The sequence below is a fragment of the Sorex araneus genome, chromosome 4 (genome assembly GCF_027595985.1).
Source record: "Sorex araneus isolate mSorAra2 chromosome 4, mSorAra2.pri, whole genome shotgun sequence".
NCBI lineage: Eukaryota > Metazoa > Chordata > Mammalia > Eulipotyphla > Soricidae > Sorex > Sorex araneus.
This window is the reverse complement of record NC_073305.1, coordinates 170,961,106-170,973,758: the sequence shown is the minus strand read 5'-3', so window position 1 is coordinate 170,973,758 and position 12,653 is coordinate 170,961,106. Positions and strand designations below refer to the sequence as shown.

The 12,653-nt window shown below is 41.5% G+C and overlaps 1 protein-coding gene across 4 annotated transcripts in view; it reads right to left on the bottom strand.

Moving 5' to 3' along the window:
* Nucleotides 1–12,653, bottom strand: part of UTRN (utrophin) — a 585,431-nt gene that overhangs the window by 366,293 nt on the left and 206,485 nt on the right. For all 4 annotated transcript variants that reach the window (XM_055134486.1, XM_055134485.1, XM_055134487.1 and 1 more), the window contains 4 exons: nucleotides 12,019–12,174; nucleotides 7,271–7,441; nucleotides 4,729–4,908; nucleotides 714–848 (listed from right to left, as the gene is read on the bottom strand). In XM_055134486.1, coding sequence (XP_054990461.1) covers nucleotides 714–848; nucleotides 4,729–4,908; nucleotides 7,271–7,441; nucleotides 12,019–12,174 — 642 coding nt within the window. The remainder of the gene's footprint in view (nucleotides 1–713; nucleotides 849–4,728; nucleotides 4,909–7,270; nucleotides 7,442–12,018; nucleotides 12,175–12,653) is intronic.

Below are 12,653 nucleotides of genomic sequence, written 5' to 3'. Positions count from 1 at the left end.
GACCCAAAAAGCAAAAAAAAAAAAAGAAGGAGCCTGACAACAAGATCATAAGACAAATCCCCAGACCCCTAAAGCTGCCCAACAACCTGTGCCCCCACTGTTCCCAGTGGAAAATGACAGAGCAGGGGTCCTTATCAACACAGCCACCACTGGGGCTAATGAGCAGACCTAACTAAGAAGAAACAAGAGAGCAATCGTCCTAATAACATAGGGCAGGGTTTCATCCAGGGACTGGTTAGAAAAGGGCTAGAAAACCAAGAGAGTGCTTTGTGATGTCTAAAAGGGGCTGGAGCGATAGCACAGCAGGTAGGGCGTTTGCCTTGCACTCGGCCAACCCGGGTTCGATCCCCAGCATCCCATATGGTCCCGAAAGTACTGCCAAGAGTAATTCCTAAGTGCAGAGCCAGGACTGAGCCCTGAGCATTGCTGGGCGTGACCCAAAAAGCAAAAAAAATTAAAAATTAAGAAAAGAGAGGAATTATCAATAGCTCATGCCTCATAAAGCTGCCGTAGTGGGTCACCCATCATCTAAAGGCACATAATTGTATAAGTCCTTCAAGAACTGGAGCGAAACCCAAGTTCCACTGAAAACTGCTGAAGAAACAAATGTGCCGGTGGGTGTGAGGCATGGCAGGTGACATTTTCATGCTTCTGTGGCCTCCATGAAATAAACATACAAACACACACATGTCCCCGATCACACAGGCTCCCACCTCCAGAGCTTTGCTGACGGCCTCTGTCTTCTCAGGGAGGGCGTCTGTGCCCTTCGTGCGCTCTTCCAAGGTGTTCAGCCAGGCGTTCTCCAGATCCAAGTAGTGCAACAGTTCAATCCAGCAAGACCACACCTCCTGGCAGAGACAAGAAGGAAAGCCCAACGAGACAAGTCATCTCACGCTTTACATCTCTCCCGCCTGACGTTCACACCAACCGGGACTGTTTTTATTTAGATCTGAGTCAACGGTGGGCCGTTCAGTGGTTCAGTGGGAGTATCCAAACTAATCGAGTCAAAATCTCCAAGAAGGGAAACAAAATGGGATTCTTGAACAATTCCTCTTAGATCCCACCAGTGTAGGCTGGGAACCAATGGGAAAGGAGCTGTCTCTTTTTTCTCACAATAAAGTCATTTTCCAGGACATGCTGAAGTGTCAGAAGTGACACTATATAATTAGTAAAGAACCTGAATCATTCATTTTTTTATTTTTTTTCTAATTTATTTTTTATTGAATCGCCATATGGAAATTTACAAAGCTTTCGGGCTTAAGTCTCAGTTACATAATGCTCGAACACCCATCCCTTCACCAGTGCATATGTTCCACCACCAAGAACCACGGTAAACCTCCCCCCCACCCCCCCACCCCTCAGCCCCCCCACCCCACCTGTGTAGCTGATAAATTTCAACCGAAGGTAAAAAAGACTCATAACTCTTTATAATGCATAGTCCTTCTAGCAATTATATAGGAAATTGGAATTGGGATTCACCTAACTCAGTGCTAGGGTCACTACTACAACCACCGTCCCCTTCACTGCTGTCCCTGTCCATCTCGTGTGAACATGACTGCCCGCGAGAGGACCACATTTTGCACCAGACAAAGTGAGACTATTCTTACTGTTCAGCTGCTGTTGCTTATCCTCACTCTTACGGAATTTGGGGGAGGTGACATACAGTTATAATCTGCTTCCAGGAACAGCTCCTGGCCTTCCCCCCAAATAAAGGCACTCTCGGGCCAGAGCCAGAGTACAGCGGATGGGGTGCTGGCCTTGCACAGGCCGGGCCGGGTTTGATCCCTGGCAAGCCACATGGTCTCCCAGCACTGCCAAAAGAGATCCCTGAGCTGAAGAGCCAGGAGTAAGCCCTGAGCACTGCCGAGTGTGGACCCCAACCCCAAAAAGTCAATAATTACAAAAAGGAAGAGCCCGTCAAATTGCATCTCTCTGATCTGATGACTAACTAAGGAGATAAGAGTCTGCACAGCGCTCTGTGTGAGGTATATTTTCTGGCCAGATAGCAGTAAATTTTTTCAGTACAAGTAAATATTTTTGGTGCAAAAGGCAATATGTGGCCTTTGTCACAGATACTTCTCTAGTTAATGTATGTTTTTCTGTTTTTTTAACCATCTTTAAGATATAGTAGCCATTTTTAGTTCAAAGGCCAAACAAAAGTAGGGCAAAAACCAAATTTGAACTTGAAGCTATAATTTGGTAAGTCCTGGCTAAAACAAAAAAAAAATAAAGGGAAAAGAGGTCTCAGAACGCCCCCATCTGCACCCCACCACCCATTCCTACAGGCAGAATCCAAAGGATGAAATCTACTGGGCATCCAAGAAGGAGAAATGATCTCAGAACAGGCAACATTCCGGCCCCCGGATTTCAGGATGACTATCAGATTTCAGAGGTGGTATAACAGCAATGTCACTGACTTCCTGTGCCAGCTTCTCTGAATGCCAATATCCTCTGAGGTTTTCTGTGTATCTGCCTCACCATTATAAATTAGGTTTATGGGATCTAGATAGATCAGTAATATCCAGATTGAGAGGTACCATGATCAAATATCTGCACGTGAAGAAATCACTCCAGGGAGCCAAATTTACATTTGGACCTGAATGCACCTTGGAATTCTGGGTTCCAAGCTTGATACCATTCGGGCTGGAACCCCGAAGTCCCTGGGAGAGCAGATGCTGTCTTGCAGGGGGGAGTGGGGAGGGAAGAATTTAATTGTTCAGGAGCAGAGAGAATGACGGTGGTCACAAGCTGCTGCAACTACCATTCAATGGAGAGATTGATTTCTCTTCCTCCAGAATACGGACCAGCTTTGTGACTTGCCTAAATCACAAGACCACTATGGAGGGAACCTAGACCTAACCTTCCAGAGGACAGGACACTTCGCTCCCCCTCTAGGAAAAGGTAGCTGCTATGTTGCAGAGAAGCTGGGAATTAAGCAGCCCTGTGCCCAGACCAGCTGGATGGGCTCTGAGCTGAAGGCAACCCCTTTGCAGAAATGTCTCTAGACTGTGAACTAAGCAACATGCCACCCCGGGAGGGGAAAGGTTTTTCTCTCTCGGCTTTTCTTTTCCCCGGTGGTGGTGTGGCGACTGCCTTCTTATAAGGCCCACTAAAGAGAGGCATGAGCTAGCAATGATGCGATTTCTGGCAGAAATTTCTCTGGACTTAGTTACTAAAATACCAGAAATCCAAAACCGCGCGACCTCATATGCTCTTCATTCTCAGCAATGGAAAACAAATTATCAAATGCTGCCTTTTCAGCAGGTCTGATTGTTGGGGGGGGGAATTCCAAATAATAATAGTGAGATTCTTGTTGAAATACTGAATGTAATCAAAGTAAAGTGAAAATTATCAGCCACACAGGCAGGGTGTGGGTGTGGGATGGGGGGTATACTGGGGTTCTTGGTGGTGGAACATGTGCACTGGTGAAGGGATAGGTGTTTGATCATTGTATGACTGAGACTTAAAGCTGAAAGCTTTGTAACTTTTCACATGATGATTCAATAAAAAATTTTTTTAAAAAAAAGAGTGATCCCTGTCAGTTGGGATGGAGAAGAGACCACTGAGTAAATGATGGTTGGAGGGATCTCTCTGGATGGGAGATGTGTGCTGAAAGTAGACTAAGGACCAAACATGATGACCTCATAGTATCTGTATTGCAAACCATAATGCGCAAAAGCAGGGAGAGTATGAGGGAAGGTGCCTGCCACAGAGGTAAGGGGTGGGATGGGGTGGGGTGGCAGGAGAGATACTGAAGACACTGGTGGTGGAAAATGTGCACTGGTGGAAGGATGAGTACTGGGTCATTGTATGACTGAAAGTTAATCATGAAAGTTTGTAACTGTATCTCACGGTGTTTCAACTTAAAAAAAAAAAAGAGCGATCCCTGAGCACAAACTTAGGAGTAAGGCCTGAAAACTTCTGGGTGTGGCCCCATGCTCACAAGATAAAAAGTACATTTATATAGAACATAAAAGCAAAACGTTAATGTTAAGTTTTAAATCATCATGTCATCTGTACTTTAGCCAACTGGGGTGGAGATAATCGTTGTCACCGTCACTGTCATCCTGTTGCTCACTGATTTGTTTAAGTGGGCACCAGTAACGTCTCCATCGTGAGACTTGTTGTTACTGTTTTTGGCATATTAAATTGCCAAGGTCTGCCATGTGGGTGAGATACTCTTGGCAGCTTGCCGGGCTCTCCGAGATTAGCAGAGGAACCGAACCCGGGTTGGCTGTGTACAAGGCAAACTCCCTACCCGCTGTGCTATTGCTCCATGGTAGAGAAAAACAGAAATGTATCCAGGTTACTCTTTCCTTCAAATCACTAATTTTAAATTTGGCTTTAAATTTAAAATGAAAAGGAAACTTCAATTAGTCTGTGATCTCAACCAGGATACAAAAAAAAAAGAAAAAGAAAATGATGCTCATACGATGATTTTTTAATTTTAGGACTGAAACATGCTACAAATAATCTGTGATATAAAGACCACGTTCTCACATTTTAAAAAAAAGGAGAGTTGGGGGTTATGAAATGACTTTCCCAGAACCTTCAAGTGGAGGCTGATACTGGTCTTTTTTTCCTTTTTTTCTTTTTTAAAATCGATCATACAAGAATCACTTTTCCTTGGCACTCAGTATTTGAAATAAATAAACTTTTTTTACAAGCTGTGAGCACCATCAGCGTACAGAGAGTCTAGATTTCAGAAATACTGAGACAATCACATACCTCCAGAGTGTGGCACTTTCCTCGGATTCGGTAACAAAGAAGTTGGTAATTCTCTAGCACAACATTCAGTTCGGTTGTCAATTCCTGGCCACCAGAGGGCGCTTTTGCAGCTAGTAACTTGATGTTGTCCTTGAGAATCTTCACTCTCACTTCCTTTTGCAATACATCCTCTTTCGCCCTCTGTTCCAAGAGAGGATACATTTGAAGATCATCCCCTCTATCTTATCAACCAATTTCTTTTATATATGTGCAAACAAATCAAAACCCCTACACCATTCTGTCTAGCTTGAAACATTACATAACCACTATGCAGAGTGCTTTTGAAATAACACTGCTGAATACAAAGTATCATTCACTAAACACCTTAATGTACGCAGTCCCACACATTTATTTTATAACAATGTCTAAACTATCCTAAATTGATTGGTCTTAGTAAAATTAAGTATATTTCAAAGCCTGGGTCATGACAAAAATCTAACTGAATACACTTTAAATTACCACTAGAGGTCTGATCATGTTAGACTGAAATAAATATTCACAAAGACTAAAGTGCATCATGGAAGAGGTAGCTTTTTAATCTGTTGGCTTATTTTCCCCTAGATCACAAGTATACCATAAAAATTAAAGGTATTCCAAATAATCACTAGAGAGAGAGATGTGTGCTGAAAGTAGACAGAGGACCAAACATGATGGCCTCTCAATATCTGTATTGCAAACCATAATGCTCAAAAGTAGAGAGAGAGAGTAAAAAGCAAAGTGCCTGCCATAGAGGCAGAGGGGTGGGGGTGGTAGGAGGATACTGGGGACACTGATGGTGGGACATGTACACTGGCGGAGGTGTTCGATCACTTTATGACTGAAACTCAATCATGAAAGCTCTGTAACTGTATCTCAAGGTGATCCAATTTAAAAAGTAAATAAATTTTAAAAAATAAAAGGTATTCTAAATATGAAGGTATCAGAGGGTATGATCTAAGATCTGATTTAGAAATGGCTTTTCCTGACTCTCTATGTTTAAGATATAGTCTCAACATTCAAGAAAAGCAACCTACAACAGCACTTTATTTTCCATTTTAGTTTAATGTATTGCTGTCTTGATTTAGACTTCCCTTAGTTCGGGGAAAATTAAGTACAGGTTTTTTTTTAACTCTAAGGATTTTTTAGAAGAATAAAAATAAATAGAATGTAACTAAATCAAGGGTTTGAAGCTCATTTTTCTAAAATCTCATCCATATAGTGGTTTTACGAAATCCCGGAACGACAATGCCAACAGTATGGAGAATAAATGTAACAAGACAGTTCTAAACAGAGTAGGCTACCTTTTAAATATCTTACAAAGTGAGTAATTTTAAATCTTTCCCAAGAAGCTTAACGTCAGTGAGTTTTCAGTATAAAATACTGCACTAGCTTAAAAGTTCCTCTTCATATTTATTTTGACTCGTATACAACAATGCATTGATGAAACAGAATCCATTTCTGGTATCTACGCAACGACTTGCTTTAGTTGTACTTCTAGGAAAGTTGACTTTGAGAAAAGCATTCAACGTGTTGCTTCATATTATAAAACAAAACAGCCCTTCAGGCACTATCTCCTCCCGCCTGAACACTGAAGGACACTTGAAACAGTGTTGGAAAGATGGGAACGCTGCCCAGTTCTTTCATTATATAAAAGGAGGGTGTTGAAGACTATTGACACTGGATTCTGAGTTTACAGGAAATACATCCTGTGGTTCCCATTACTATCAAATCCTATGGGTTTTCTTACTGCTCACACAAAATTCTGGTACACAGGTGTGGCTGTATGTTAACTGGAAGACTTACATCTGACAAAATAAGGATAAATGCCAACTGAATAAGCCTCTCTTCCTCCTGATTTTTTTTTTAAAGTCTTCATGAATTTTGGAAAAGTCAGAGTTGTGATGGTTCAGCCTCACTGTGACTGTGCCTGGAGCTGCTGAATTTTTGCAGCATGTTCTCTGACTCCTCGGGGTTTTATTGTATTTTATTTTTTAATTTTTATTACTGAGGTACAGTTACAAACTTACTAACTTTCATGTTTGCATTTCGTTTACATCCCTCCACCAGTGCCCATTCTCCTCCACCAATGTTCCCAATATCCCTCCCACCAACCCCCACCCCAACCCCCACCACCCCACCCTGCCTCTGCGGCAGGGCATTCCCTTCTGTTCTCTCTCCTGTTGGATGTTGTAGTTTGCAATAGAGGTACTGAGTGGCGAAAGTAGACTGGAGACCGAACATGATGGTCGCTCCTCGGGGTTTCAATGGAAGAGATTCTCTAAGGCAGTCTTTAAGATTTCCGAAGGTTCTCGAAGGACTCAGTTCATGGAGCAAGTTAAACAGAAGAGTCACAACTACTTTCTCCCACCAACTCCCGCCAGCAGCTCCCTCTCCCTTTCCTCCATCTGACAGCCTGCTGTAGAGCATTATTTGTGCCATCCTGCCTTTTCATTGGCGGACGAGGTCCTGACCTCCCGATTACTAAGGGAGGGAGGGTGACGCCAAGATCGCCGGCTCATCTCACCTTCATCTCCTCCACGGCGTTCTCTAGTTCTTCTGGAGACTTGTATTCAAAATCCCTCTCCAGGTACTCCTCTTCAGCCTGGTTCATCCACTCCTGCATCTCTGCCAAGTCTTTCTTCAAGTTTGATGCTTTTTCCTGACTTTCAGACAATCTACTCTTTTGAATAGCCACCTAGAAAGGAAAAGCCGGTCACCCAGATATCCACGTTCATGCATGAAATATCAAGTTCTCATTTCAAGTATCTAAAGACATCAACAAATTTCCATGAAGATGATGATGTTCGGGGCTGGAGTGATAGCACAGCGGGTAGGGCGTTTGCCTTGCACGCGGCCGATCCGGGTTCGATTCCCAGCATCCCATATGGTCCCCTGAGCGCTGCCAGGAGTAATTCCTGAGTGCAGAGCCAGGATTAACCCCTGTGCATTGTAAGGTGTGACCCAAAAAGCAAAAAAAAAAAAAAAGATTATGATGTTCTTGGGCACCACGTTGGTAGTGGTGGGGGCGGGGGGTATAGTGACTTTGCACATCAGTACCATAAACATCAAGACTAGTGCGATTATGTTACCCAAACTGCAATAAAAAACTATTAAAGACTAAGGATGCTGGTGCCAGAGGGATGGTACAGTAGGGAGGGCACTTGCCTTTTATGTGAATGACCAGGGTTCGAACCCTGGCATCTCTTATCTTCCCCAGATTTCTGCCAGGAGTAATTTCTGAATGCAGAGTCAGGAGTAAGCCCTGAGCATTGCTGAGTGTACCCTCTCTCCCCCCCGCCCCCCCAAAAAAGACAATTAAGGATGCTAAGAGTGGGGGGTTGGGGAATGTTGGGATAAAAGTAGAAGGGTATTGACACTGGTGGTGGACATGGTACAACAACACTAAAAGTATAAAATCTAATATCAGTACTATGTTAAAAAATTTAAAATAAAATTTAATTGCAAGACTGTGATTTTCTAAGTATTCATATAAATCCCTTTTAGATCTGCAATAATATTGTGAAATATAATGAAGAATGATATTGGTATGTATCAATATAAAATTTTGAATATTAGCCTAATCTGGAATTATCTATTGACAATGTATAACTTTTGAACAGAGCATCTCAAATATACAATGAAACATGTATTTTGCTTTTTGTTTTGTTTTGTTTTGCTTTTTGGGTCACACCCGGCATTGCACAGGGGTCACTCCTGGCTCTGCACTCAGGAATTACCCCTGGCGGTGCTCAGGGAACCATATGGGATGCTGGGAATCGAACTCAGGTTGGCCGCGTGCAAGGCAAATGCCCTACCCGCTGTGCTATTGCTCCTGCCCCCTGAAACATGTATTTTGAAGAAATATACTACAGCAAAGTTTATCATGAATAAAAAAAAACCCTACAGCAACCAAAATGTCCATTTTCCTTTATGAGAAGATGCCTCATTTAAGCTTCATTTTTAAATGACAGTGTGAAAGAGGTTAACACAAAACATTTCCATAAAACACCGCTCCTCAAAATTTTGATTTTGGAATGTAGCTGTATATTTCAAACAGACATAAAAATGTTGTATTAGAAAATGTGGCATTTGTTTGAATCTGTTTCAATGATAAAATGAGGGTGAAAATAGGCATAAAATAGTTATGATACATATGTATTTAAAATTTGCAAGCCCTCTGTCATGTCTCTACAATGATCCTTAATGAATATACATACATGTAAATGGACATCAGTTACTGAGCTTCAAGAATTCCCCAGCCACATTTTTCCCTTAAACTAATAAACTAGCTATAAAACCCACTAAATGCTTTACTGCCAAAAACCTTATTCGCATTTTTGGAAATTAAAAGGAATCGGGTGTGGCTGGATGAAAATTTGAATATTTGGACACCAAATATTTTAAATCAAGATGAGAAGAGGTCCTTGGAATGACTGCATTCTTTTCTTGCCATTTATTCATCTCTAAAGCTTTAAATACAATTTAAAAAAACAAGAATGGCAATAGTATGGTTAGTGTGTTTCAAATACAGAAACAACCCCTCTCCACTCCAGTAATTTAATTTTCTTACAAGAAAGCAAAGAAAGATAAATAGAAAAGAATTCCACCTCAACTCAATCTTAGGTCAAATGATGGCCTCTGACAAAGTGAACCAAACATGAACAATCTCTCATCAGCGCTGGGGGATGGGTGAGGGCACAATTATCAGGGATTAATCACTCGGTTCTACCTCCTCAACACGGAACACCACGTTAGAGAATCGCCACTCACACACCATCATCTGTTTTCACTGCCACTTAGGATGGCTGAACAGATGTGCGGGATATTGTATTTGTGGCTGGGGAACAAAACAATCCTTTCAAGGAGATTTCTCTTTCTGTTCGTCTGGGGTTTTTGTTTGTTTGTTTTTATTGAAACTTACATAGACAGATGTGAGGAGAGGGAAAGCAAAAAAAGAAAAATTGTGTGTTCAAGAGAGAACACAGACTTCAGACTGGAAACAGGCAAGCAAAAAAACAGAGAGAAACAAGCAAGATACATGGGCTTGAAGAATGGCAAAAAAACCTGAGACTTCTGCTTCTGAATTGTCATTAAATGTCAAAAAAAGAGAAAATAAATATCTGTCTAACTCTTGTTCTATATATATATATATGTATATATGTATATATACATATATATATATATATATAGGTATATAGGTTTGGGGGCCACAATGGGCTGTGCTCAGAGCTAACTCGTGGCTCTGCACACTTGGATCACTGCTGGTGGTCTTGGGGCAACCATATGAGGTGCCGGGGATGGAACCAGGTCAGCCCAGTGCAAGATGAGCATTAAGGTTCTAGCCCTGACTTAGTTGTATATCAAAATTCCAAAGCTCTTTTCTTGCCACTGAGTGTTGTGGGAGCTGATACCAACTCACAGAGACGGTGGCAGTCATTTCACTAAGCCACTTCCACACAAACTCAGTCTTCTCACTGGCTGGGCTGGCCCGGCTGTAAAGGAGATCTTGACAGCATACCCTACAGGAATGGGATGGGTCTCGCGAGAGTATGGAAGAAGAGTTAGTGCCAAATGACGTCATGAGAACAGATGAGGACCAAAGGGAGTTTTGATGTCACTGCCCTGTGTAAAATACTCTAGGGGCTTTCTGACAGCAGTGTTCACAGTCCTGTTTCCCAACGCTGACTGATGAACACTTTAACCTGAGCTTTAAAAAAAATACATGAGGGCTGGGGATATAGCTCGAACGACAGAGAGAGGGAAGGGATGGAGATATTCTGAACAGAGAGGTATGTGTGAGGTCCTGGACTTGAAACCTCCCACCACTGGGTGTGGGTCTGTTAATCCAAAGAACTAGTAGGTATATACCCTAAAAAAATATAATAAAAATTAAAAATAATAATAATAATAATAGGGCTGGAGCCATAGCACAGCGGGTAGGGCGTTTGCCTTGCACGCAGCCGACCCGGGTTCGATTCCCAGCATCCCATATGGTCCCCTGAGCATGGCCAGGAGTAATTCCTCAGTGCAGAGCCAGGAGTAACCCCTGTGCATTGCCAAGTGTGACCCAAAAAGCAAAATAATAATAATAATAATAACAATAACAATAACAATAATAATAATAGAATTATATTATTCCTAGACCCTACTTCCAGAAACAGAACTTCTGGTTACCTACCACCAATTTCTAAACACTAATCAATTTTGAAATTTTCATGGGTCCATAGAAAAATAAAAGAAATAACAAAATTTTTTCAAGCCCAAAATTATAATTATCTATATATTCTATACTTTCTAATGGGAGTCTTAAAATGTTCTTCCTTTCATGATATTTTGGGTATGAAAAAGAATATTTCTGTTCATTAATTAGTTTTATATGTCTGTTTTTTCTTAGAACAGTTATTATTTGGCAGTAGTTAGCTTGTCAATTACACTGACCTTTTCATGACTCAGAGAAACAAACAGCATAGAATTGTTTTAGATGAATACATAACATATGGTTGCCTCCTTGCTGAGGAACATTAAAATTTCCCATACTTTTATTCGCAAACATTAAATAATTAATAATTCAAAATTTAGGGGACCTTGGGAAATTGGTGGAAGGATGCTGGCAGTGATACAGGGTTTGGCGGTGTGCCTGAAACTATTAACTCTACTGTTAGTTATGGTTCACTGTATCACTGTCATCCCATTGCTCATCGATTTGCTCGAGCAGGCACCAGTAACGTCTCCACTGTGAGACTTGTTGTTACTGTTTTTGGCATATCAAATACACCACGGGGAGCTTGCCAGGCTCTGCCGTGTGGGTGAGATACTCTCAGTAGCTTGCCAGGCTCTCCAAGAGAGGCAGAGGAATCAAACCCGGGTCGGCTGCTTGCAAGGCCAATGCCCTACCCGCTGTGCCATCACTCCAGCCCTTGTGCTATCGCTCCAGCCCTAATATACTGTTAGTTAAGGTTACTTAAATGAAAATGAAAAATATTCACAATTAATGATACGTTGTTCTGTGTACATGCATGTGTGTCTACCTTGCACTCTGGACTGCAATAAAACCTTTCCCTTCTTTCAAAAATCAGTGTGACAATATTTGACATTCTGGAATATCAAATGAATGAGGAGTGAACTGAAGTTTGGCTTTTCATGCAATCCACACTGTTATTATTTCAGATAACTGCCTTTCAAACTAAATGGGCCACAAAATCAATTTAATAGTTCCAGGGAAATGACTCTCTACCTTTTGATGACCACAGAGAGTGAAGCTAAAAAACTCACCTCCCTGCTAAATCTCTCCAGCTGGGCTTGGGAGTCAGCTAGCTTTTCCTGCATCCATGTTCTGATTCCAACAACAGGACAGCTTCGAAGGCCTGCTTCAATCTCCTTCATGTCTTTCAGAGATGACTCAACTGCTTCTATTTCATCGACAAAAGCCTGGACATACAAAACAAATCCATGGTGAATTCATTCCTACGTAAACACACACCATGATTATAGTTCGCTTGAATCTCCACTGAATCTTACTGAACACAGACTGCACAGAAGTCAGGACTTTTAACTACTTAAGAAATATGGTGCCTTGAGAAATTCATTTCACCTAGGTGCTTCATAGAGCCATCTGCCAAATTAGATTTAAAATACTTGACTCTCAGTAGGGAATAACACTTTAATTAATTTTAAGAAGCCTAATGATTTCACCAAATAGAAACTGCATTCCATATTACTGGGAAATTTCATTTATTAAACATGTTTTTCTTAAAGCCTCACTGTGTGGCACATTAAGAGCAATACACAATTGGTAATTATGACACGAAGATTGTCATCGTGGTAGAAAATAGCAGCTCCTAATCAACTAAAATTGTTCTTGTTCTCTCCATCCAAAATTCTACAGCCACGGTGGAAAATTAAAACAT